This window comes from Asterias amurensis, chromosome 17 (genome assembly GCF_032118995.1).
Source record: "Asterias amurensis chromosome 17, ASM3211899v1".
Classification (NCBI taxonomy): Eukaryota; Metazoa; Echinodermata; class Asteroidea; order Forcipulatida; family Asteriidae; genus Asterias; species Asterias amurensis.
The window spans coordinates 7,412,205-7,439,756 of record NC_092664.1 but is presented as its reverse complement, the minus strand read 5'-3'; the positions used below and the strand labels follow the sequence as shown (position 1 = coordinate 7,439,756).

The following is a 27,552-nucleotide window of genomic DNA, read 5'->3' as shown; positions in this document are numbered from 1 at the left end:
ATGACAGAATTAGTCTCCATGGCCCATGTGTCTTGATTAAAATCAAGGGTAGATGTCTGTGTAGCGAGAGCGTTTGACAGTGTAAATATTACAGACATGTACATGTACGCAGGCAACCTCAGCATTACTTATTAATTTTATTGAAGATATGGGGGGACAGGTTTGGTAATGACTAATTTTATAGACCAAGGTGAATGTTAAGTTTGATTGATGAGCACCCTCTATGTCAGCATTGAACAAAGAATATTAGAAGACTGTGAAAAGGGTAATTTAATATCAGATTAACCAATGAGAAAGCTGTAGTTTGCATTCCAACCAATGAGAACAAGGAGTGGCCTTACAGTGGACTTGCATAAAATGTTGATGTACATACTCGACATTTCTTACATTAAATTTGATTTCTGTTTAACCCTCCTACGCTTGTTACATTTTCCAAAGAGTTGACCAGCTATTTGAAAAATATTTAATTGCACAGAGATGTGTATGGTGGAGCATACATGTATTTGAGTGTATAATGCATCTATCATCAAATGATATTATATTGTTGATTGGCATAAAAATGCATTTGTCATCCAAAACCACAGTGGATGATATCATAGAGAAAAGACCTCTATAATGATATTGACTGGTCAGACAAGAGGAGGGTTGAATGTTTACTGTGTAGATGAATTCAGTCACAAGATCATTGCAAGCTGGCTCAGGTTATCATTCAAAACCACAGTGAATAACATTGACTGGTCAGACAGTAGGAGGGTTGTGTTTATGCACTCACCACATGATAACATACAGCAGGCTGGCATAGTTTTTCACTCAAATGAATAATATGGTCCGATAGTAGGAGGGTTGACTGTGTACAGCATGGAATTGCAAATTACAGGTTGGCTTTGTTCAAAACCACAGTGGATTAAATTTCTTTCCTTTTGTTTTCCTTCTTTTTTTCTCTTCTTAGGAGGCGTGCATCAGAGACCAAAGTTCCCTCCATTACTAAACTAACGACCATGAGGACAAGATCCGATGGCAGCGACAACGACATCACCAAAGATGAGACAGGGAAGATCTCGGGAACCAAGAAAGGTTCCAGTCTCCCGAGAGATGCTGAACTAAGACTAAGGGCAGAGTCGGCTAGACCCTCCAATCGAGATGACCAGGTGGAATTCGTAAGTCTTAAACCCCTTCCACACTGGGAAATACCGGGGAAGATTTGCCTGACCTGTTTACACTTAAAGGCAGTGGACACTATTGGTTATTACTCAAAATAATTATTGGCATAAAACCTTACTTGGTAACGAGTAATGGAGAGAGGTTGATTGCATAAATCATTGTGAGAAACGGCTCCCTCTAAAGTGACAAAGTTTTCGAGAAAGAAGTAATTTTCCACGAATTTGTATTCGAGACCTCAGATTCAGAATAATATAATAAAAATAATAATAAGACTTGTAATGCGCACGTATCCACCCCGCTGGGTGTTCAAGGCGGAGAATCAAGCATCTAAAAACGCACAACTTTGTGTGAGAAGGGTGTTTCTTCTTTCATTTTTATTTCACAACTTCGACGACCAGTTGTTCTCAAATTTTTACAGGTTTGTTATTTTATGCATATGTGGAGACTGGTCTTTGACAATTACCACTGTCTTTAAGTTTTAAGCCCTGGCAATTAAATACGCTCTTCAATTTTCTTAGAAAATTTGATAATGACATGGTGTAAAAATCCCAGGTCTTCCCTTGGGGTTTTGTTCTTTAGGAACCCGCTGTTGTAGATCCAAAGGTTGAGATTGTTGGTGTGAATGATTAGCAACCTATGCGCCCGTTTGGCTGCAGTACTGCATACTCCTAAAGAGTTGAGATGCTTTCTGGAGTGCTCAAAGCCTGATGAACATGGATAGAAATAGTGTGAGGCATTCTGATACAATTGGTTTAAAGCAAATAATATTTGCTGTTAGAATCAAGAGGGAAAATCTATTCAACTACTCTAACAGGAATTGCGTAAAATATCAAGGGTATTGATAAATACCAAATCAAATTTCATGGCCTTATATCTCCACAAGAGGGCGCTGTTTTTCATCTCTTGCTAGGTTTTTAAGATTGAGCTCATAAACCCCACACCAACCGTCCTGGTGTTATTTCCTTATAGCATGGAGATACCACCATGCTCATTGTATTTAATGCACTCATCCAAGGCCATTACAAAATAACTTCCTGTTTCCCGTTACTAATCACTCAATGTGCTTGAAATGAGGGACTTTTTTTTTCTCCTGGAGGTTGGAGGGTGATTTCAGCAGACTACAACATGTAACCGGTTTGTTATCTTTTTTCTTTGGTTTAACTCAAGTTGGCTATGTATGAGTTTTGGAATTTACGGCAGAGCAAGTGAGGTTGTATCCTGATGAAGAGAATTTCTTCATAATACAAGTGTTATTTTACTTCTTATTTCCTCAAGATTAATTTTTCTGAAGGGTGCTGATTTGTATACACACACTACACTAAGATTGCAGTATTTCCCTCATAGTGTACATTTGTTTAAGCAGAGCTGCTAAGTTTTGTATTTTGCTATCGGAGAGATGTTGTACAACAATCAGGAAGATATTAGAATAATATACCTAACAGGAAAAAGGTGTCCACAATCAGGGAGATTTAAAAAATAAAATCATCACATCATGGACTGATTGTTAATTTTGGTTTTTACCCATACACCGATGTGTGCTAGCGCTGTATACTCAGTACTTTCCCCGAGTCCTGTGAAAAAATATCACAGGCATGTTACTCGGGTGGGATTCGAACCCATGACCCTTGCAATTCTAGAGCAGTGTCTGATTGGTTTATTTTCAGAGAACTTTCTGCAGAATCTTGGAGACTTGGCATCTCTGGTTTTGTCATGACGCTGTTTTAGATTGTGACTTGGGTATGCTTCTAGAAAAATATGGTTCATCAGGTGTTTGTTAATGTTGCTGAAGAAAATATTAGTACTCATAACAATTTTTCAAATGAAATTTATCTGTCATATATATCTGTAAGCAACAATGTCTGCATTCAGGTTTAATGAAATTGAGCTCAGTTTGGTCTGATGCTACCTGCCTACAAAAGCAATAATAAATACCGACTCTAAAGAATACCAAAAGATACCAGACTATTTTGCCCTTCGATTTGGTGTCATTGCAAGACAAGGGAGAAAAAAAAGATGGCTGCTTCCATAGACACTCCATTTTCGATAATCTACACATCAGTCTATTGTGTTGTCATTATTGTTTTTTTAGTGCATCGTTCTTTCAAATTGCTACAGTAAACAGACTGACATCTCATGGGATTTCAGATGTTTTTTTCATTCAAAGTGAACTCCACTCCAGGTTGTTTTCACTGAGGATGTGACGCAAATTCAGACAATCAAACTTCCAAAAACACCTTTCACCATGATGTCAGTTTTTATGAGAAAGGCAGAAAGTACAGAGAGGGTCTGGACCTGAAATTTCCCTTTTAAAATGTAATATCCGGGACCAGAAACCTTCCTGTGTAAACTGTCAGACAAACACCAGGGCAAATTCGGACAATCAAACTTCCAAAAACACCTTTCACCATGATGTAATTTTTTATGAGAATGGCAGAAAGTACAGAGAGGGTCTGGACCTGAAAACTTCCCTTTTAAAATGTAATATCCGGGACCAGAAACCTTCCTGTGTAAACTGTCAGACAAACACCAGGGCAGGCTCGAAGCTTCCTGCCAAACAACTAGACGATACCACTTCATGGAAGTGGAGTTGAATATCCGTGATTTCATTACATGGTAAAAGTTTGTTTCATGGTGTGATTACAATTGCACAAGATAATCGGGTGAAGTTCGCGGTAGCAACATGTGTAGTAGTGCCGGTTCTGAAATGAAACCGGTGGTTGACGACTCAACATTTTGATCGGTATGCTCTGATCGTCTTCAGGAGAATTGTGGGCTCTGCTCAGGATGTTTAGTGGAATATTGGAAGGATCACGATGGACACAAAAAGGAAAATATGTACATGATTTGAAGAAAGTGTTGGTCTGATCTCAGTTTCTTGTTATTGTTGTTGGGAGGAATTTGAAGGAGTTTTGGTGGATCAGGAAACAGTTCCAATTGAGTGTCCTGTAAGAGGTTTTTTTTCTGGTGAACTTCATAGCACCCTCAAACTTAGCTACAATTGATGTCTTCTAGATATTCAAAGAGCATTTCCAGATTCCTGGTTGAGAAATAGTTACTCAGATCTGTGTGTATTGGATATATGCATTTACCTTTGTTGTATTTCTTAGCAAGAGAATTTCAAGTACATGTATTTCATTGTTGCCGCCACAGATAAATATTTTTGCAGGATGTGGTTTATCCCTGGCCTACAAACGCATATCTCATGATCAAATCATTAGGAGGAAAGAGAGAGAAACGATTTGCGCAAAGTAAAGTGCAGATGGAACAGCCGACATTGCATTTCAACATGATGGTTTTTCCCAAGTCTTGCATTTGGGCAATTCCACCAAAAAGTGTCCTCGGCCCAAAAAATTGAAGTCAAATTTGTGGATTTAAATTTAAAGTAGCAAGAAAGAGTGATACCTAGTGATTTCAAATCTATGTTTGTTTCATTTTTTTTCCTTGGTTTTCCATGTTTTTCATCGTTTATTAAAAAAGTTTTTTTTGTGCCAAATTCATGATTTTTGGGAAATGTTTGGCACAATTGTCTAAAATGCCCTCCTGGTTACATTTTAGATGATATTTCAATTATTCTTGGCTTAAAACATATAACTGGTGGTAAGTATTCACAATTTTAAAGAAACTTCATTGTCAATTTATTCACAGGGTGCTGCCACTCGTTTTAATTAGCCCTTAATTACCAATTATGAAATGTAATGTCCATGACATTATATGGTGTTTAGTTTTATATTCTAAAGCCAGTAAGAGATATTTTCATGAGACTTCATACGCAAAGCTAGTTTTTAGGGGCTAATCCTATAATGCAAGAAAATTAATAAAAAATTAATTACAACTGTGCTAACGAGCGTCATGGACATTACATTTAGCGTCATGGACATTACGTCATGGACATTACATGTCACATGAAACTTACCTTTTTGAAGGTAAATGCTACAATTTATCAATTGGACCTATTGTAGGTAAACCTGGACTAGTCAAAGAGAACATTTGTCATAGACCTCATCAGAAATTTGTTTCAAGCCCTTTTTTAGCAGCGCGTTTAGTGGCAACATCGTGCACAGATTCTACAAACTGACAGCCCAAATCCGAGATTTTCAGGTGAGTTTTTTCATGGAACTGATCTTTCCTAAAAACATTCAAGTGACATTTTCATACTGAAATGTATGTGAACTGTTGGTGAGACATGTTTAAATGAATGTAGGACATTATAAACACACTTTATCATCAAAGAAGACTTCTCAAGGCCTAGGCGTAATGCAGATTTGTACACATCTACATGTACGGATAGCTTGGATACAAAGAGGTCATACATAAAGTAATTTTTTATTTTTACATAATTTCAGAATGGCTAAGACTTGAGTAGAGAGGCAGAAAAAGTATAGAGAGAAAACAAGACAAAACGTGGAAACATGATTGTGATAAACAAAGCCCCATGCAGCCAATCTTTCCCTTATTTGTTGTTCTCTGTTCTTGATTTGCATGTCAATCTAGGTGGAACGTGTAGAGGATGACCTCAATGACTGTCTCGTATTTGGAAAACTAAGGAAGCATCTAGGTTTGACCTGTTCCTCCCAAGAAGTCCTCCCAACTCATTTTAACTGATCTTCTGGGAATTGTTCACCCAGTCTTGAACATAGCAGTATCCAGATCAACTTTGAAAATTACAGAAACCTTTGATGTTTAATTTCCATTTACTGTCGTCACAAAATGTTGACGCAAGATGTTCAGTATATTACTCAAGATGAACAATCACCTTGTGAGAAACACATAAAAGGGAATTATGTTAAAGATAATTAAAAAAAAAAGGTTACTTCATGTATACCTACATCTCTGGTCTATCATAATTACTCCAAGGCAGAAGCCAGCCTGGTTGGATGTGGACGGAAAGTGCAAAAAGGGGACTTACCGAGGGGCGGGGTTTAAGTGAGATTCTGGGGGAGGTTTGGTTCTTAAAAATGTTTGGAAGAGGTTAAACATTAAGATAGGGACATTCATTATAGTTTAAAACCCATATTAAGAGCAAGGCAGCACATGGGTTTACAAATTCAGGGTAAAAGCATGATGCATCATTTTACAAGTTTGACGTAATGTCCATGACGCTAAAAATAACCCAAAATGTAATGTCCATGACGCTCTATTAAGGTGTGTAACAAGAAAGTTGACAGGTTTTCTTAAAAATATTATCACTGTTCATGTTAACTACTTCCCTGTTTAGCAAATAAAAAGGTATTCTAAAAATTTTGAACTTTAACTTCACAGAGTTTTGGAATTGAGTGTGTTGTACCCAAAACCCACTTCCGTTTTTCGTAATGTCCATGACGCTCGTTAGCAGTGCTTTGACTCCTTAATTAATTTGAATTTTTCCAAATACATAGTATCATTTGACTTACTAGGACACAAGATACTAGTATCAAACACAAAACTATAAATCAAAGCTACTTGGTGTGTTTAACTGACCAACAAAGTTCTAAAAATGTCTCAAAACGTAATGTCCATGACGTGGAATTGCCCATTTAAGTGTTGCTTATTGACAAGCTAACATGTTTATCATCCAGTGGAGGATCTGGCCTGATACAGTGAAATACCAAACTCATTTCGTCGTCAGCGTCTGAACATCAATCAACGTTTCTGAAATATTTGAGACTTTCGGCAGAAGGAATTAGAGCAGGAAATGTTTGTCAAACAGCTACATAATTACCAACAACTACGTAAATACAAACTCTTTCATTCAAGTGTTGGTTGTAGACAAGCTCACATGTTTATTATCCGGTAGCTTGTACTAGTGCCTGAAACGGTGAGATTCTTAACTCATTTCATCGTCAGAAATAGAACATCAATCAATGATTCTGTGATATTGGAGACTTTCTCTCGAAAGAATTAGAGCAGAGATTGTTTGTAAAACAACTACGTCACTACAAACTCCGTTATTCAAGTGTTGGTTGTTGACAAGCTCACACAGTGTTTATCATCCAGTAGCCTCTAAGGCAGCCTGCTGTAACGGCCTGAAGTGAGATCCCAAACTCATTTTGTCAGCAACTGAGTGGACATCAATCGATGCTTCATCAGTGATATTGGAGACTTTCTCCCGGAGGAATTGGAGCAGGGATTGTTTGTAAAGAAACTGTGTAATTACAAACTCAATCATCATGCATTTAGGGTTTCTGTCGGTTCTGAACTCACCTCGGTTAGCGAAGAAGGTAAAGTCTTGTGACCATATCTGGTTTTGTACAGTTCAGTGGTTGGTCTTGAAAGATTCAGTAACTTGTTATCACTAGTACCATAGTGTTAGCCAGAGGGGTGTCTGGGTGTCTTTTGGACACCCTGTGTTTAATTTGGACACCCTGTTTCATCTGTCATTTACATGTAAACTTATTGTAAGAGAACAATTTGGACACCCAGTTTTAAAATTTCCAGCAAATTTGGACACCCTTTTACCAAATTCTGGCTAAAACCTTGACTAGTACAGTAACTTGTTTTGACCAGCAGAGTGTGGGTTCAAGTCCCAGTTGGACACTTGTTTTCAAAGCAGATATTTAAGTATTATTACTGCCTCCTTCGGATGTGATGTAAAAGCCATACTAAGGTCCTGTAAGAGATCCCAGTGCACTTGTCGTAAAAGAGCAGGGGTTCGCCCTACTGGTCTGTTCAACAGCATACTGTGCCACAGAACATTGCAAACCATTACATGTACATGGTGTTATAAAGAAATAGAGCTTATACACTTCAAAATGTAGCTCCAGAATACCTTGCAGGAAAAAAATACTGAGCACTTTAATATGTCCATCGGGTGTGATAATGCGCTGTATAAGAACTCAGTAGAATATTATTACATGGACAATTCTACAGGGTCTAAACAATTGATCCCATGTTCTAACTGTTTCTGTTGTTATAAAAACAAATTCTGTAAGTTTGAATTATTCTTATTAATTTTCAGCTTTCCCATCACTCTGAGACTCTCTGTGCTACACCAAGCTATGGATCAGATATGGACCAACAAGACGAGACGGATAGTGTCACATCACCAGATCCTCATAGAACTAAAGCTCTTATGGATCAAACACTGGCCAAGATTGAAAGGACCAAAGAAGCTATGAAGGCAGAACAACTTGCTAAAGATGGTAAGAGTCTCAGTCTGAATTATATGGTCGACAAAGCATTATAATAAGCCTTTTTTAAAATAATAAGAATAGAGTATTTATATAGCGCCTTATGCCAGGCCCCAGGGCGCTTTCCACTAAAATACAATATTTTAAAAACACCACTGAACAAAGAAAAGGCAGTCTAAAAACCACAAAAAGGTATACAATTTAAACTTAACAAAACAACCAGGAGCAAATCATGATTAAAAAAAGGTATGGTGGACATGATGAGAGTGTACTGTTTGGTGTTTGGTGTATACACACTAATTTACCCAAACTTATTAGTGTTGTTGCATTGTGTCCGCCATATCTCAAAAAGGCTTAAACATCACACCAACTTTTTGTAAAGAAGACAATGAAGAAATTTCAGTTGTTTTGTTTTACTCACGTTGTCACTGTCGGGTAGGGACTGAAAAACGCAAATCCACACGCAAGACTCTGGTCCGGGAATCAAACCTGGGTCCACAGAGGTGAAAGGCAGAGACAGCAACCACTGAGCCAACCTGACTACCTCAGTATTATTAGGTGTTAAATTGAAATCAGGGACAAAGAATAATATTCGGTTTTACCTATACACTGATGTGTAAAGCACTCTATACATGTACTGAGTACTTTCCTGAGTTTGTGAACAAAATCAGGCAGACATGATACGGTCTAAATTCAGATAAAAGTGTGAAATCTCCATTCCTGCAAACCAGATAATACTTCCCCACACAAAAACCCAGCTCTGTGTTGCAGTCACTATGTGGACGTTCGTTTGCTCTGTAAGCCCAAGGAAAATCCTATTCTTCAATACTGTAAAATAACACTATGTGGACAAGTGTCCACACAGTGTTTCAAGTCCCTACAATATGTTGCCTTTCACAACACCACCACCAAGTATTTTACAGACTTCAGGATGATCTAAAAATTAAATATTTAAAATAATTTTTTAAAAATCTTTACAGAGAATGTAACGGAGTACTTGAAGCTTTCAGCCCAAGCTGACAAGATCCAAATGCAGAGAATAAAGATGGTCTTCGAGAAGAAGAATCAGAAATCCAACGCCACAATTGCCCACCTCCAGAAGAAGCTTGAAAACTACCATAAGAAGCTGATGGAGTTGGAAATTAATGGAGCAGTAGGTCCAAGAAAACCCAAGGAGGTTCTGCATGGCATGCAGCAGGGGTTAAGGTGAGTGGAACAGCCGTCGATTTCACAAAACTCTTCCTAACTTAAGAGTAATCTTAGGACTTATGATGAGCCCCAACCCTGAACTGTAGCATGCAGACCTTAAGATTAATCCCAAGTTCCTGTGTGATAAGACGAGTCCTAACTCTTTGTGAAATCGACCCCAGGTGTTATCAGGGGTCGATGGTAGGGGGCATTAGGGGTGTTAAGGAGAGACTGGCAGTATGTCCGAGAAAACCTAAGGAGGTTCCGCAGGGCATGCAGCAGGGGTTAAGGTGAATGTAAAAGGTGTTATCAGGGGTGTGTTTTGGCAACCATTACCGGAAACAAGTTACTAATACTGATGTAAATTTCACTGACCAAGACATTACTTCCACCATTTCAGGAGTCAGGTCCATTTTGTACATGGTGACTCCCCAAATGGAGGACAGATTGGGCGTGTGTATGAAATGTACAGAGCACTGCAAGGGGTCAATACCACTGAGTTGGAGATATTTTTAACACCCGGAAATCCCACCAAAAATGACTGACAAACTTTCATTTAAAATCTACCATGGCTATAAATACATCAATGGTGTATTAAGAAATATAAACCATTAAAGTACATTTCACTAATTCAATGTCAACTTTCCTTTTTGGTATATTCTGCCAGACGCAACAATACCAAAAGAGAAAGTTGAGTGTCTCACCAAACAATACATTTAAATGTTGGAATTGTAATATATACAAATCGTTTCCTGAGTTGTTAATGGTTTCAGATGTCCTGGTTTGTTTATTTTGATGGGTGTTAACCTCAAAGAAACATCCTCAATTAATCTCCTACATAACATGTACGTACATGTACTAGTAATATCAATGATCAAGTTTTATGCACTGAGGATACAGCGTTAGTTTGTTATGAGACAGTCAATTTATTCCCATCCTATAGTTTCACTCTACACACCTTGAAATCTACCCATGACAAAAAAAATCAAATTAGTAAACGCCCTTCTATTGTACTATTGGTGTGTCTCTAACAAATACTTTCTAGAAATCTTTGATCTAATAAGAAAAAGTTGTTTGTTATTCCACCAGTGATGACCAAATCATATGGTGAACGCAGCTTCGTTCACACTGCCTCAACCTTATGGAACAATCTCCCGAAACACATACAAAACATTGACTCCATTGTTAAGTTTAAGATTGCTTTAAAGACGCACTGATTTAACATTTAATTATTCCATTTTGTTTGTTACCCAGTACATCTTGTCTTTGTATTCTGTTGTGTTTTTCTCAAGAGCGCTTAGGAACATGTTTGATTTCTATGTGTTATGCGCAATATAAGAATGGTTAATTATTATTATTTATTTATTATTATTATTATTATACCACTAGGTCATACCCCAAAATAATACAAAGTGCCACTGCAGTGACGTAGAGTTTACAAGGTGCTGCGGCGCAATTTGCAGCCGACCATGCCAAAAACACTTGTGGCCAACCCCCGTTTTCAACTGTTTTCAAAGAAGAGTATGCGCACAAAGAGGAGGTTTCTTGTAAATGCAGGTGGCCATGCTTTTAACTAAACATCAACTAATAGTTTTTTTGGGGCATGGATGTACTTCATATCAATAGGTCTGTTGTTTTGATTTTATGGAAGCTAAAGCTGAGCCTTGCTTGGACAATTGGACACACACGTCAGAATGCAAATAGAATAAAAATACAACAAAAATATTAATGTCCTATGTACAAAGAACACTCCTAAAAATATCCACAAAAACCATTCCCCTCATGTTATCAACCTCACAAACCTGTCAGGAAAAACAACACTTCAGACATTATTTTCACTCTTTGTGTGTACAACGTACTTCAAGTAATTCTAAACCTCCTACGTACGTACATGGGCATTGTATAGCATGACTTAGAGCCGGCTGTATGGTGCCCCCCCCCCCCCCTGAGAGTCAAATGTCAAGCTAAGTCACTTAATGTCAAAACTTTATGTTTACCATGTTCTAAAAATATCATTTACAAGGCCGGAAATCCATGTGCCCGTCAAGCATTGTGTGTAATAGGAAATGAAATCCTTAAAAGATGAAAACACGCCAAGCAAGGCACATAATTTTACAGATAATGCAGCACCTGGGATGTGACACTTAAGACTTTGACACTTGTTTACTAGAAGTAAATAAATAAGCTATATTTTCCTTTTCTACATGACATACATAAATCTAGACCTTCATTTTGGGTCTCTCTTCTCTGCAACCCTGTACCTTGTCTAAGGAGTGCAAAGAAAAAGCACTCATTGAAGTTCACAGTTGCGAATCTGGGAAAGAATTTATTCACAGGTGGAAATCAACTACTGGTAGCATTTATTTATGTAACACAAAAATAACAGTATGCAAATCTAAACGCAAATTAATCACTTTTTGGTATGTGATTGTTGGATGTGATTTTTTGTTCCGAAGTACAAAAAGTTCTCCTCAATGATTTAAGGAGAGGAGATAATAGTTTTCTTGGTTCAACCAAAACCAAACTCCGCTCTCCATCAGTTTATCTTTAATTAAATTTTTCATTTCAGTTAATAATTCATAGTTTGTATTCCTTTGTGTTTCTAAGCGCATATTAATAACTTTTTAGTGTGTGGTTTTAGTGTTATGAAGTTTGGTTCTGAAGTACAAAGAGTTCTCCTCAATGATTTAAGGAGAGGAGATAATAGTTTTCTTTGTTCAACCAAAGCCAAACTCCGCTCTCTATCAGTTTATCTTTAATTAAATTTCTCATTTCAGATGAGTTCATAATTATTCTTTTTTTATTTTGTAGGGGAGTGAGAGACAATATCAAAGAAGGCATAACAGGGTTCTCTGGGTAAGTTACATTTTTTTTAATTTAAATTTAGTTTGTGAATGATTTGAATAATGTATGGTAAAATGCCTTATTCATTCACAGATTAATGTTTATTGTGAATTCCTGAGACTAAAACCAGTATTGTTTTGTCACTTTTTATTGGTATGGTAAATTTGTTTGTACTAGCTTCTACACGACAATGAATTTAAGTAATTAACTATGTCCTTGTAACTAATTAAGTTCATGTACAAGTTCTAACTAAACAAAGCGTGTTAAAAACAAAATGATTAACAACAAAATGGTGGGATCATTTGGACTTTAAATCACACTGAGTGCTGTTACAACCAATTATAATAATAAGGCGTAGCATGAATGTGTTTCAGTTTGTTGGAATCTGTTATTCCTTTCTTTTTCTTTATATTTTTCAAATTGTGGTCTTTCATTTTATGTGAAAGTTTGGATTTGTGTCACTGTAGAGTGTTGCTAATTTTTATTTGACGTGATATTATTTGATCACTATATAACGTTTCAGTTATTTGAATATTTTTTGTTGCCGTGGCAAATGGTCAGCGGTATGGCCGACCGGATTGGTGGCGGGTTATCTGGACTCACAGGTTTCACACACAGTGCTGCTAGGTGCGTATCTATGGCAACTATCGCCATGGTAACACTTTGTAAACATATAGCAGCAGTTTTCACAGTGTTGTAGACGTAGCAGCAGTGTCACAAAGCTATCATGTAGTTTTTCACCAGCCGCTAATTGACATCATTGAAAATTTCAAGATTTCTTTTGAGCGATGATATTGTGTAGATTTGTTCAACTCATTGTTTCCTCTTAACTGAACTGTGCTCACTTTTGTTAACCTTTCAAAAAGGTCCGTCGTCAGCACACTTTGCGTTTTACTTTCATTTGCAATGAGTTTGTATGTTTTGTTGAGTGCAGTTATAACATAGGCCATTCCCAGGGCCCATAGTCATGGCTCTGCTTGCCAAAGCAAAAATGTACATTTACGATAGCAGAAAATCCATGCGAAACATTTTGTACTGTTTCATAAGTTAGTAAGAAATATTTATGTCAAAACTCGTATAGTGCTGCATGAGCAAGACAGTTTGGCCATCATGTACTTCACGCTCTTACATTAGATAGACAATCTTTGGTTTACAATGGATCTAGTGTTATGTTACTAAGCATTGTGGGCTTACACATCTACCGGTAGCGCAAAAATGTTGCTCAACTTGTCAATAGAGAACAGTGACTGTAAGCGCAGAATTACATTCATGCAATGACGTCATTTGCCAAAATCTTCTAAAGAGAGAAACGATCACGCTATGGAGACATAATGCGAACATGGTCCAGCAACCTTCTTTTTTAATTTAAAAGGGAACACTGCTCCAGTGACTTCATGTGCATGAGTTCTATGGTCCTACACAGTAATGCACAGTATGCATGTAAATTTTTTGATCAAAGTGATAAAATAAGTGGTTGTTAGATCGCAGTTTTTGTTTGCCATTTTTTTTCTTTTCACAGCTAGATAGATCATTAGATCAGGAAACAAATTCATAGAGCTGCTTACTGTGCAATTTCAATTTCATAGCGCTCTCATCTGGGGCAAATTTTGTATCAGTGTTTTACGCTATGCACATTATCTAGGGAGCAGAAGTAGTTGCTTAAGCGTAAGTATATTTCACAGGTGCAAAGCTTGTGCGTTCATCATGGGTTTGCGTTTGTACAAAATTACAACTAACATTTTCATACGGTAAGCATCGGAAGGTTAGCATGCCTTTCTGTGTGCTTACTTTTACAGCAGCGCTATGAAATGGGAACTCGTACAGTTAGCACAATTTTAAAAGCAGCTCTACAAAATTGGGTCCTGTAATCACTGAAGCAGGGGTGCTACACTACTGGCACATACAAAATGACGAAATAAGGGAAATCTTTAGTAAACTGGGCCCAATTTCATAGAGCTGCTTAAGCAAAAATTTTTGCTTAAGCAAAAAAATCTTTGCTTTGTAAAATCAGATTACCGGCCAAGACTCCACTCAATTATTATGCTAAGTAAACAACAGCTAAATACCAGTCACAAGCAATGTATATGGCATGACATTTTTGCCAGTAACATGTGTAAAATAAGCAATCTATTTTCGTGCTTAAGCAAATTTTTTGCTTAAGCAGCTCTATGAAATTGGGCCCTGAACAAAGCTTTATGAACTAAGCTTGCACTGAAGCAAAATAACAGTTAGGCACCTCCATGAAATTGGAGTACAAGTAGTCAGACTCAGAGTGCATGTTTTGTCTTATGCCTCGAAGGCACAATTATGACAAATTTTCTAGCTAATTTGTTTTTCTTCTCCAGTTTTCAGTGATAGATTTTAACTTAGTTTTATGCTTCACAGCTGCTCTGTGATTTTCAGCTCTGTGCTGTTTTGTTTGATACATGTAGATGTAGTAATTTAGTTGCATAACCTGTAGACTCTGAAGAACGCTAGCTCAGTATTGATATTCAACGTAACATGGCAGCAAAATGTTTCAGACTGCATTAGAGATGGAATTTGAACACTGACTTGTTACTATCTTTCAAATACAGTCCTCCTAAAAAACATACAGCAAAAAACCGTTGTGGAACAAACAAATTTTAGAATTATTTTAAGTCTCTATTTGGATAACTTTCCATATGGCGCCACCACTTTTTTACTCATTTCTACAAAAAGGGATCTCATTGAGGCAAATTAGAATGAAAAAGTGGTGGCGCCATACGGAAACTTTCCCCTCTATTTAATTAGGTTTGCAATTAAGCTAATGAACATTGTAAGGAATTAGACCACAACTGTACGAATTTAAAATACTTCAAAACCAGACTTGATGCCAAAAACCTCGGAAATCTAACACAAAAAGCCCATTTCAAAATCTAGGTAGCCTGCACGAGCATGCATGACAAACTGTGTGTTTAAAAAGCCTTCCAAGGCATTTTCATGCAGTATAATTTCTGAAGATCCTGAAATGAAAATGCGATTTAATGTGAATATTAACCATGGAAGTGGGAAATAACATTAATACTTTTACATTGTAATGGCTATCTGTACCTCATGTTCTTTGTAGTGAAAGTGTCACTACACCATGCACACTCAGCATATTTTTTCAGTGTAAATAACTAGTCATTGCAAAAAAAGAAAAGGACTACTTACTCCATGTCATTTTCTCCACTGTTACACTGTCCATCATCCATGGCATAATAAGCAAGGTCTTCCCAGTCAAAAAGTGTCAAAACTAGCTCTTAAAAGCTTGCAACTTTAAGTCAAATGACACACCATGCAGTAAAACTGCACATGGTCTGTTTGAAACTGCCTCCACATGTGTAAATAAAGAAAGCATGGGTTGGATTGATCCACTCTCTGATAAGGGGTGTTATTTGTAGGAAGGGCAGACTCTGCTATAATAGGTAGAGGGGCAGTGGGTTTTCTGAGGGGCTCTTTGGTCAATACTTGGCTTTGGTGGTGTGGGAGTTGGGAGGAGCTATTGGTTGGGTGGGGAGGGGCTGTTGGTTGGGTAGGGGGAGGGGCTTTGAGCTGGGGATGGGAGGGGATAGAGGGGGAGGGGGAAGTGGAGGGTGATGTGAGAGAATGGGTTGACGTGATAAATTACTGGAGAAGAGATAAATGTATCACACAAATATCTGGATCAAACATTTTTGGTTTAAAATTAATTCAGTATTTCCTGCTGAACAGCTACATGTAATTGGGCCCAGATGGTAACCGATATGCATCATGCCCTTTTCTTTTGTCTTCTTTTTTTATATTCACAATTAATATATTCACAATGTAGTTTTTAATGAATTTTAATTTAAAAAGCAGAGATTCCTACATGAATAAAGTGTTCATACTTTGTGTGTTCTTTTTTTCTTTTCAATATGACAGTGTTGTTGTTTCCAAACCGAAGGAGATTGCACATAAATTCAAGAACAAGTTTGGAAGTGCAGATAACATTGATAACACAGGTAAGCTTATTGCAGAGTTATTTTTAAAATCTACCTCAATTTATTCTTTCTCACTACCCCTTTAGTCAGTTCTTCATTCAGTACAGTTCTTTTCATCCCTACCTCCTTCAGTTCATTCCATAATACCTCCTTCCTAGCTTTTTCAGTCATTTGCTGATACCTCGTTCAATAACGTTATGCCTGCCTCCTTCAGTCACTTCATCTTACCTCATTGGGTAAATTCATCCTCTTTCATCCAGTCCGTTCCTAATACCTCCTTTGGTCCCTTTCATCCCTACCTCGTTTGGTCACTTCATTGTACCTCTTTAAGTCTATTCCATACGCATGCTTTTGTGTCCCTTTCATCCCCAGTTCTTTCTCTTAGTTGCTCATACCTTGTTTAATCATGTTATCCCCGCCTTCTTTGATGATTTCATCCCTACATGGTCTAGTTACATCCTCACTATATAGTACCTCATTCGGTCACTTTATATTCCTACCTCACCCACTTACATATTCACAGTTCTGAGCAACTTTTAATTGGGCAGCATTTCTTTCTTGTTGCAGATGAGGAAGAGGAGGTTGACCAGCCCCATAAGACTGGTAGGAGTAGTTGGTTTGCTCCTACACCACCATCAACAGCGTAAGTAAATAAATCAGCAAATAGCCCACGCTAGCAAAATAATGTTCTTTATCCCCTATGAGAATTCGACATCTATTAAATTGTTGCAATACCTGTTGCTTAAATAGCATGGGATTCCAACTCCTTTTTTACCGGGCAAACTTGGAGGTTTAGTGGGAAGACATGTACTCTAAAATGGCAAAGGTCGTGGATTTGAAACCTACCTGAGTAATAGGCGTGTAAACTTTTTAAAAGAACTCCCCCTTACAAAAACAAACTATCAGGCATGTAGCTACTAACAATATAATAATATCAAAGTCTTATATAGCGCACGTATCTACCAAACAAGGTACTCAAGGCGCTGAGTATATACAAACTTTCAGAAAGATAAGTAATTGTAGTGATGAATTTTGAGACCCGATTATTTAGCACCTTATAAGGGTTTACAAGGTTCTACGGCGCATAGCAGCCACTGCCAGGAACACCAGGGCAAACCCCTTCTCTTTTCGATAAGTGCACTGGGTTCTTTTACATACGTTACACAACACATGGGACCAGCGGCCTCGTATAATTGCCTCCATGCCTCCTAGTAATGTAAAACCACAGGCCTGCTTTGATCATGACGACTCAGCCCCTTAAAAATTGGCTATAGAGAACACATTCTTTTTTGTATAAACCAATTTAATTTTGAACGTGGTTCTTCCCCAGAAAGAGTTAATATTTCCCTTCCATTTCTGATCAGGATGAAATCCAACAGTGAAGGAGAGGAATCGTCCAGCATGGACATGGCAGAGAATGGTCATCTAATGAGAGAGGACCTAGAGGAACATCCTCTAGTGGGTCGTATGACGATACTCCAAAATAGAATATCAGAATTAGCTGCATCAGAGACGTTACTGCAGCTCAAAATAGAAGAACTAAAGGTGATTATTTTAAACAGGGGCTAAAGGTCAAATTGGGTGTTCTAATGCATTCATTTTCAAATAGATGAGTCCTCATGGAAGATACAAGTCTCTAACTTCACCAGTGCCAAAGGCAGCAGTATTTCTTGAGTATACAGTATGTAAATGGCAGGTAAAACTGGGTGTCCAAAAGACACCCAGACAGACAACCCTCTGGCTAACACTACGACCTACATGTATCTTTACAATAGTGAGGGCTATGAGACACCCTTAGATTAGAACTGAGTACAGTCAATCTTTGTTATAAAGAGCACTGTTATGAATCCCTGAATCGCATTTCTTTCTTTTTGGTGTTTCACTGTCCTCCCTATTGTTATGAAGAGGCAATTTATTCTGGCCAGTCCCATTAATCTTGTTTGAACGAGAGTCGACTGTATTATTATATGAACTTTGGGAGACTTCTCCTGAAGATGAGTAGAGTATACTGTTCGAAACGTCGAGACTGCTCTTTTCAGAGCCAACACTCACCCTAAGAAATTTACACATGGTTGTACCCGCAAGTATTTATTTATGGTTTCTTCTTATTTGGGAGACTGATTGAAACCCAAGTACTTCAGAACCTACATACCTCACTATCATTCTTTCAAACCATCACAGGAACAAACTCGTGAGCAATACCAGTTCTTCAACCAAGCCTTGGCAGATGAACGATATCGAGCAGAACGACTTGAGGAGCAACTAGCTGACCTTACTGACCTCCACAATCATGCATTGACCAATATGCAGCAGGAGTTAAGCAGCATGGAGGAGAGACTAGAGTATCGATCAGTGGAGAGGGAACGAGACGTTCTGGATAATATTGACCAATGTCAGACCAGGGTACGAAAGAAAAAACATGTTGTTTCATTATAATTTTGCCCTTCATCGATGTGGGATAAGCACTGTATACTATGGGGTATCATGATGTAGTGGTTTAGGACAACAAATTCAAGTTCTGGTGCTAATTCATCGGAGTGTGGGTTCGAATCCCGGTTGTTACACTTGTGTCCTTGAGCAAGATGCTTTACTGTAATTGCTTCTCTTCACCCAGGGATATAAAAATGGGTACATGTACCTCCAAGGGTAGAGGTTGATATTGTGTTTGAAAAAGCTGTTGAGTGCCACGGCAGCCTGAGGCTGTATACTGCCCAGGGAGCTGAGAAGGATTTAAGGAATGTTATTGGCCCAATGACCAAGGCACTAAAGCACATTGATATATTATTGAAAACTGCGCTATAAAAGAATAGTTATTTCTATTGTTATTTTAAAACTATTTCTGGTTTTGTTTCAGATTTCAAAGATCGAGTTGGCCCAGCAGCATCAGCAAGTTATTACATTAGAGGGTTATGAGAATGCGAATGCCAGGGCTCTACTATCCAAACTAATCAATGTAGTGTTATCAGTGTTAGCTGTGATTCTACTCATTGTGTCTACCATTACAAATACAGTATCGCCCTTCATTGCCACAAGGTAAGAATAGGAACTATCTAGGGGCCAATTTTGTAGAGCCGCTAAACAGTAAGCACAATTTTGTGTTAGCTATAGCAGAAGAATTTGCTTAAGCGTAGAATATTTCACAGATTAGCAAGAAAATTTGGGGACTAGCTTGCACATTCACCATAGATTTGCATTGTTACACCATTCATTTTTATACAGTAAGCATCGGAAGGTTAGCACACCTTTTTGTGTGCTTACGGTTAGCAGTGATATGAAATGGAATCTTGCTCATTAAGCACAACAGCCATTTAGCAGCTCTCTGATATTGGCCCATGCTGGTAAGTTTTCTGATTGGGGTGGTTGGGTGGGCGTAATGGAATCTTTCCTCACCTTCCACCACTGGGACACTGGTTCCAATCCCACCAGGGCTTGATTTTGGGGGAGAACTCCACAAGACCTCCGAGCCTGTTGTTAAAAATGATTACTGGACCAGAATTGTTTTAAACAAGACCAGAATCAAAATGAGGTTCGTTTTGTCTTGTTTATTCATAGTGGTATTTCCGACAAAAAACTCATTTACATGTAGTTTGATTGCATCACATGTATGGGTGTCAAAACGCACATAAAGATGTGTAACTATTTAAACAATGTTTTCTGTTTTGGTGCAGGGGCCGCTTGCTTACAACCATCGTCTTTTCCTTCTTGTTCTTCTGCATCTGGCAAAGGCGAGAGCTCATAGAAGAACTGACACAACACATCGTAGAGAACTACAAGCAATTATTCTTCATCAATAGTAGAACGTGACCCCCGCTTAACTCCCAAGCTCAGTCTACACTCCGTCCGCCACCTATAGAGGGCGCTATTCATCTCACCTATTTATAAACTTGAGCGAGTGTAAAAAAATGCGAGCGTATATACTTGAGGATTATTGCTTGTCTGAACAGTGGTATGTCAGCATGCAGTCTGATTTCATCAGAGAAACTCAGTGTGTACTCCGTTAAAGGGACAGTCTGAAAGCTGATAACTGGAATTGCGTCGAGTTAACGGACGTTAAATGTAAGTCGCGTAAGCTGCAAATCTTCCTCGGGTGATGTGACAGACAAGTGACATGTACATAGGATAATGTTTGAGCTGGTGTCGACTCGCAATCCAAAGAAGTATGCTAATTTATAAAGTAATACATATCTGCCAAAGAAACTTGTTAAATAGAGACTGTTCGTTGTCTGTGTCAATGTGCTGACTGATTCTACAAGTATATCAACAGTCCCCCCGTCAGTATTTCAAACATAATAAGCATGGATCAAGACCAGTGCATTCAACAGGAAAAAAAAACTCCCAGATGTGGTTTTCTTTGTAAAAGTAAGTCAGAAATGTGGAAGCCACTGTGAGTGATAGAAACTTTGACCAGGCCTTCTTCGACTTGTTACATCGTTACAGCAGGAGATTGGGAAGACTGTGCCAGGATATCATTTGAAAAGTGACAGTGTTTTGGATCAGGATCCAGTGCAAAGCAGTTCAAACCAGTTTGATCTGGTTCATTCATGACAGTTTTGCAACAATGCATGATGAATGCACAAGTTAGTGGCTGTTGGTGTTAATGTCATTATTCCATGTATACCCTCGTGCAATGTGATCCAAAGCATGAAAAATTGTCTTGTGGTTCCAGTCTAATCCTGTTCAATCCAGTTCAATCTAGTTCAGTCCAGTTCAGGTTGGGTACATTCCCCTCTATTAACAAACAACCGTACATTTGTCTATCAAATCAATTACCGGATAGATGAACACAAATAGCTTCTGGGTGCCACATTGAAAACAATATTAAAAATATGACATGTCTTTGCAATTATTTGCCTTCCATTTTATAATCAGAGGCTGCAACACTGATGTATTAATTAAAATCTTGAGTTTTCACTTGGAGTATTAAAACTTCATCTTCCCAGAACTTATTTTCAGAAAGGGTGAAAATAATCAAGTTAGAAGTTGTTATAAAACTTTAAAAACTTACCCAGTCTCGATGCCAAAGTTCACTCATCTTTACTGGTCCATTTCCAACAGTAGGTTCTATGTTGTGTACACTCTGACTTCATTGTCACTGCATGAAAAAAAAGTATATTTTACTGACCTTTGACCTTACTACATGGAGTGCAATTCAATAGCAATTTTCATACAGCCGATCAGCAATACATGCTAAGAAAGGCACTAACTGGTAACCATTATCAAAACAAAATTTGTTTAATAGTCGGACATTTTGACCCTAGCATAGTTCTTTTTCGAAGGCTAAAAGCATTTTAAAATTGATCCAATTTCATGAACAAACAATTGTTGCCCAACAGCTTTACTAACAAAAAGTCGTTAAGCACAACAAAATTTTGCTTACCAGAATAAACCCAGCCAAACTACCATGTAACATGTACAAGTTGTGACTGGTATCCTGCTCATTTCTGCTTAGCAGACAATTGTTAAGCAATATTTGCTGCTTAAGCAGCCCTCTGAATTGGGCTTTTGTCTTGAGCCTGTTAATGTTAACTGTTATAACAGAGTAATCTGCCGTTATCAAATAATGTGTTTTCCCAATTGGTTCATCGAACCTGCATCTGAAATGCCGAGAGTCTTTTTATTTTTTTACTTTATAAGTCACAATTTTTAGACTTTCATTTTATCATCGTGTCAGTGCACATCATATCTTGATTGGGTAATAAATTAAAATGTATCTCCCACGAAAAATGTTGTTTCTCAGGTGTGTGTGTACAATTGAAATATTTTAAGCCAAATGCAACATCGGGCACTTTTAAATTGCTTGCAACACAGATCAGTAAATGTTGCACTGCCTCAACAACACATTGTTTTAGTTTTTAAGCATGTGGTGTATAAGTGACAAAGGATTTGGCAAGTTAAGTGTTTATACATTTTTTAATTGAAACATTACAGCTTTTTTCCCGACCTGTAGTTGACAAAAATATGGCAAGTAGTGGGACTGTCAACTATTAATTTCATCACTGAAATTATTGAAATACCGATAATTCAGGATTTTTATTTGAGCTTAAAGCTTTTGATAAATTTGTTCAACTTGTGGCCTGTAAAAAATGGCATCATTAGTTCTAACCAATGGTAGGTGCCTTCAGGTGTCACATGACAAGTCATCCACTATTATGTCACCATAAAGTTAAACTTGGATATTTGAAATACCTGTGATGCATACTGAAAGTAATATTGTACACATGTAATAAGCTTGAAGCAAAATACACATTGAAATATTACGTACAGAGATGAGATTGTTTAGTCTTTTGGCTGAATTCAGACTTTTTATGTCGACCTGGTGAAGAAAATCGGAACCACAAAAATTATTATTAATACGTATACTACATGTAAAACACCCAAAAGAATTTCTTGTCTTCAATAATTTGGCTGAAACAGCGTGAACAAATTTAAACCAAAGTAAATTAGTTCAGTTTTGGGTTTCATAGAAAGATCTTTTGCTCGTGTGTGGGTTGTAGTCATTTGTAGTCATTGTACCTTCATGGGTTTTAGGATGAAACACAAAGTTTAAAAATATTATTAATGTTGAAAATCTTGAGTTAGTACTCAAAGAGCCTCTGTGTGGGGTACGTGTAAACTCAATTTACTCATTCAATATCCCTTTTGTAAAGATTCAAGAATATTAAGTTTACTACCTTTTCACACATAATATTCTGTATCCCCCCCCCCCATAAAAAGGCTGGTACCTATGAGACTTGATCCCTAAATATGCATTGTGATTACAGGGAACAAGACAAAATGGCTGCCTAAGGTTTAGTATCTCAAAGAGGAAATTTTATCTATGTAACCATGGTGAAACATACTTGAGTACCGGAAAATTGTTTATTAAATGCAGTTTTAAAAATACTGTGATATTAAGTGTTTGTATATTGGCAAATTTGTTTTAAACATGTATATATTGTAGCAATTTTAACATGTACTAATAAATATCTGACATGTATCCAAGTAAAACGATTGCATATTTGATAAATGTAGCTTTATCGAAACGTAATGCCGGATCAGTTATAAGTTGTGTGGTCAGACATTAATTACATAAATGGACATAAATGGACAGCAGAGACCAGCTAAAACTACTTGTGAAAACAGCAAACAATCTAGCCCAATCTCATTGAGAGTCGGATTTAAATAAAGTCTTGTAGAATGACTTGCTTAATAGTCACAAGTTACTAATTACATTTGAATTCCTCAAACTACACTATAGAGACAGTTGCTATGTCAAATGTTTTGGGGCAACCTTTGCATAGCTACCTCCAAGCCCAATTTATAGCGCTGCTAAGCGGTGAGCAAATTTGCTACGGTGTAAGTGTATTTCACAGGTTAGCAGACAAATTAGGCGGCCATATTGCGCATACACCATGGATTTGCATTGTGACATCAATTTTTAACTGAAGGTTATTTCCATAGTTATTTTATATTTACCCTAAACAAAAATAACTGGATGTTGTTGTGCGAGTTGCACCTAGAATTTCGGGTTTCACTTCAAAAGGATCATTGTTGGGTTTTTGTCAATGTGTGGCGAATTTAAACGAGATTGTTTATCTCCCGAAATGGACTCCTGGCATTGGCTGGCATTGCTGCGAGGTCAAACAAACTCAGGCGATGATAGGTCTTCCTTCGACCTCAGTGAGGGCGCTGTTTATGCTTGTGACATATGCAAGGGGTCTATTAACTTTGACCAGTTTCCATTTTTAAAACATTGAAATAGCATCTAAAGCAGTTGTGCATGTTTGATAGGCCATAACATCAGCATTCATTTTAATGTGAATGAGAATGTAGCGTCTCAAAGCAAGACTACCATGTCCATGCATTTAGGCATCTCATATTAAAATCTGCTGTCCATCTATGCATTATTTATATCAAGTTTTATACCTTGTGGAGGTGTGAATTGTTTTTACTGCTTGTGAAGAGGCTAAGCTGATGGTTATCAATGTGCAAAGGTTAAAGGTGAACAAACCAAAAATGTATAATTTATTCAAACTAAATAAAGGCTCAGTGCTAAAGGAAACTGTTGACTTCATTTGTTATTTAATGCTTGTGTTATATGTACCAACAAACCATGCCTTATCTCGTTGGGCCCCTGCACCACGGCCTTGTGCTCCCTTTCAATGTTGGCTCTCGTGCTCTTGACAACATTGAACGGAGGGACGGGGGAGAGAATGTAGCCACGTTGTGAATGAGTGGCCCTGCCCAAGCATTTTGCCGGGACTGTAGACTTCAATAATAATAATAATAATAATAATAACAATAATAACCGTATTTATAACGCGCCTTTTGCCAAAGGATACATGTTCAAAGCGCCAGGTATTATTACTGCAAGAAGTGGTACGAAGTTTGAGATATAAGACCTAATCCTTAACACCATGTAATGGTTTACAAGGTGCTGTGGCGCAATTTGCTGCCAATCTGGCCAGGAACACCGGGGCGAACCCCTTCTCTTTACGATAAGTGCACTGGGTTCTTTTACATGCGTTCACACAACACATGGGACCAACGGCTTTACATCCCATCCGAAGGATGAATCAATGGTTAAGTGTCTTACTTAAGGACAAAAGTGTCATGGCTGGGGATTCGAACCCACACTCTGCTGATCAGAAACACCAGAGTTTGAATTCAGCACTCTTGACCGCTCGGCCACGACACTTCACCCAAGTCAGACTTTCGTTGAGTCATTGTTTGACTAATTAATCCACTGCATGCTTATCACATCTTATTAACATCTTATCTTTTTGACTTTGTACAGCGCATTGGGACTCCGTGTGTAATGTGCTTTAAAAGAACGGTTTATTATTATTATTATTATTAGAGAGCGCATCATAAAAGGCACTACTTGAACCAAGTGGACTTGAACCAAGTCTATGTAATACCTAGTTACCTCTCATCTCTACTCATACTTGGAAGCCTTCCGCATACAGTCTCCCTCTTTTCTTCTGTAGGTGGATATGTCTTGATGTTCCCAGATCTCGCAGTCAGGCTGGTGGCAAGGCTTTTTCCGTCTCTGCCCTGCAGCTCTGGAAACAAAAATTAAAATCTTATTAAAACACAGGGCTCAGAGCTGCCAATATTTGCATCTTGCAATCAGAAAGATTTTGTACAACAATCTAGGATATATTTAGAAATACATTCCACATAACAGGGACATTTCCACAAGAAGGGAGATTTTCAAATGTGTTCATCAGAACATTGAAAGATTTGTTTATTTTCAACGGAAGCTGCAGAATCAAGGGAAGTTGGCAGCTCAGAAGGTTATATACATACACAATGTTGATCAATTCATGGAGATATAATTACCAGCTCAATAAATTAAATTGTTCAGAATTGTAAAAAAAAACAGCAACACTCTCAAAAGAAGGGAACAAATTTGTGTCTTACCTTCAATGCTGGAGGACTCCAAACCAGTGTCAGGTCAATTAATTGTGGAATTGGACTCGGAGCACCCCGTCTCGGACTCTGACCATCCAGGGAAGGATTTCACAAACAGTTAAGACTAAAGTTAAGCCCAGTTCATACTTCCTGCCGATATGAATGTGATACGAATGTTAACAAAAAATTCACAGCAGTTCAACTCTTTTCAACTCACTTGCGAATATCGTTGCGAGAGGGTTGTGACGTCAAATTCACGTCAAATTCGCTTCGCATTCGCAGGAAGTATGAACTGGGCTTAAGTCTTATCTCGAGTAAGGACGAGTTACTCGTCCTAATTACTTGTCCTAACTTTTGTAATATCTCCTAGGACTAGTCCTAACTCTTTGTGAAATTGGCCACAGGCAATCTCGTTAGGCCCTTCCTCCATTCAATGTGCATGGCTCCTATTGCATGGTCTCCGTTACAGCTGGGGTTAACAACATTGAGCCACAGGGATGGTGTGTTTATTGTGGCCCAAACATGTTGGCCGGGATTGTAGTCTTCCATATAAACCATTCTTGTCACCATAGAAACAACTGGTACATTTGATTTTTTGAACTAATAGTTTTCAGAAATAAAGTAATAGGGAACAGTTTGGCTTCGACACAAGTATGATAACTTACGAACATGGAAAATCGTATATTGAACAACACGATTAAAACTTTGTAAAACCCTTGTGTAAAAAAACAACCAAATACTCGGCAAACATAGTTATTAAAGCCTTTATTTATTACAATATAATTACTGTATTTACAAATAATGACAAATACATTATAAGAAAGCATACAAAATGACATCTAGCTTGACTTCCCATAGCACAAGTATAGAAATCTAACCATTTTCAAGAGTTGAATATTTTGGAGTTGGGCTACAAGGATAATTACATGTACTAATTTGAAGATTGTTTTCTCTTTTTTTCTTCTTATGAAAGGGGCTCAACTTCATAGAGCTGCTTAAGCAGAAAATATTGCTCAACGATTGTCAGGTAAGCAGAGACGAGCAGGATACCAGTCACAAATTGACATGTGACATAGTTTTTTGGCTGGTAATCTTATTCTGGTAAGCATAATTGTGTTTTGCTAGCTACATTTTAGTCTTTATCACTGATGTAAGTGATATACATCTGCTAACAATTGCAAAAGAAAATAGTTAAGAGCCTGATATTTCCACCCTGGCAGAGTCTTTCTCGAAGGCTATTAAATGGGGGGGACTATAATGTCCACTGATGGAGTGCTATTGTCACATTTGGGCAGGAGCTTCTGCCTGTCATAATATCTTCATTAGAGTGCAAAAGCTTATTGTTAATCTTGTCGTTGACAGGTTGGGATCAAGGTAACTTCTTTCTAACAGTATGTCTGAATTCTTAACAGAACGACAAAAGGTTTTAAGAACCAATTGAGAAATTCTAAGAGGATCTTAACAAATACTGAGCAACTAAAACATGAAGAAAGATCCAATGCATTATGAATAGGTAAAGGTGGGCCTCTCACATTTTTTACCTGAGACAGTTTCAAAACATAATCGGTGGTCAAATCAAATTTAAACTTTTTTTTAAACCAAATTTCTTTTGGTTTTTGTTGATGCCTTCTGTCTTAGGTATTTGATGTGTTTTTTTTGTAGAAGATGTGGATAAGTGGGGCAGGATTAAATACGAAATATGGTTCCACCAACCTGTTTAAATTTGTGCATTCATGACTGCCCAGAAAAACAATGGCAAAAGGTGACCATTTTAATATATTTAGACAGACTTTGTTGTATCGTAACACCTAGCAACACGATTTCACTGGATACTCAGGAATGGTATGCAGGCCTGATACTTGACGGAGGCAATGAAGGCGATTGCCCCCATGCCC

At 37.7% G+C, this 27,552-nt stretch overlaps 1 protein-coding gene across 2 annotated transcripts in view; it reads left to right on the top strand.

Moving 5' to 3' along the window:
• The window catches only part of LOC139949472 (transmembrane and coiled-coil domains protein 2-like), an 80,650-nt gene extending 57,685 nt beyond the window's left edge, over positions 1–22,965 (top strand). Inside the window, exons 4-14 of one of the 2 annotated variants that reach the window (XM_071947823.1) lie at positions 950–1,157; positions 8,096–8,279; positions 9,248–9,473; positions 12,267–12,311; positions 12,861–12,926; positions 16,203–16,282; positions 16,829–16,904; positions 17,626–17,806; positions 18,443–18,664; positions 19,116–19,294; positions 19,930–22,965. In XM_071947823.1, the coding sequence (XP_071803924.1) occupies positions 950–1,157; positions 8,096–8,279; positions 9,248–9,473; positions 12,267–12,311; positions 12,861–12,926; positions 16,203–16,282; positions 16,829–16,904; positions 17,626–17,806; positions 18,443–18,664; positions 19,116–19,294; positions 19,930–20,065 (1,603 nt within the window). In that variant the 3' untranslated portion in view covers positions 20,066–22,965. The remainder of the gene's footprint in view (positions 1–949; positions 1,158–8,095; positions 8,280–9,247; positions 9,474–12,266; positions 12,312–12,860; positions 12,927–16,202; positions 16,283–16,828; positions 16,905–17,625; positions 17,807–18,442; positions 18,665–19,115; positions 19,295–19,929) is intronic. The other variant, XM_071947824.1, reaches the window with a different exon arrangement.
• The last annotated feature ends 4,587 nt before the right edge of the window (positions 22,966–27,552 follow it).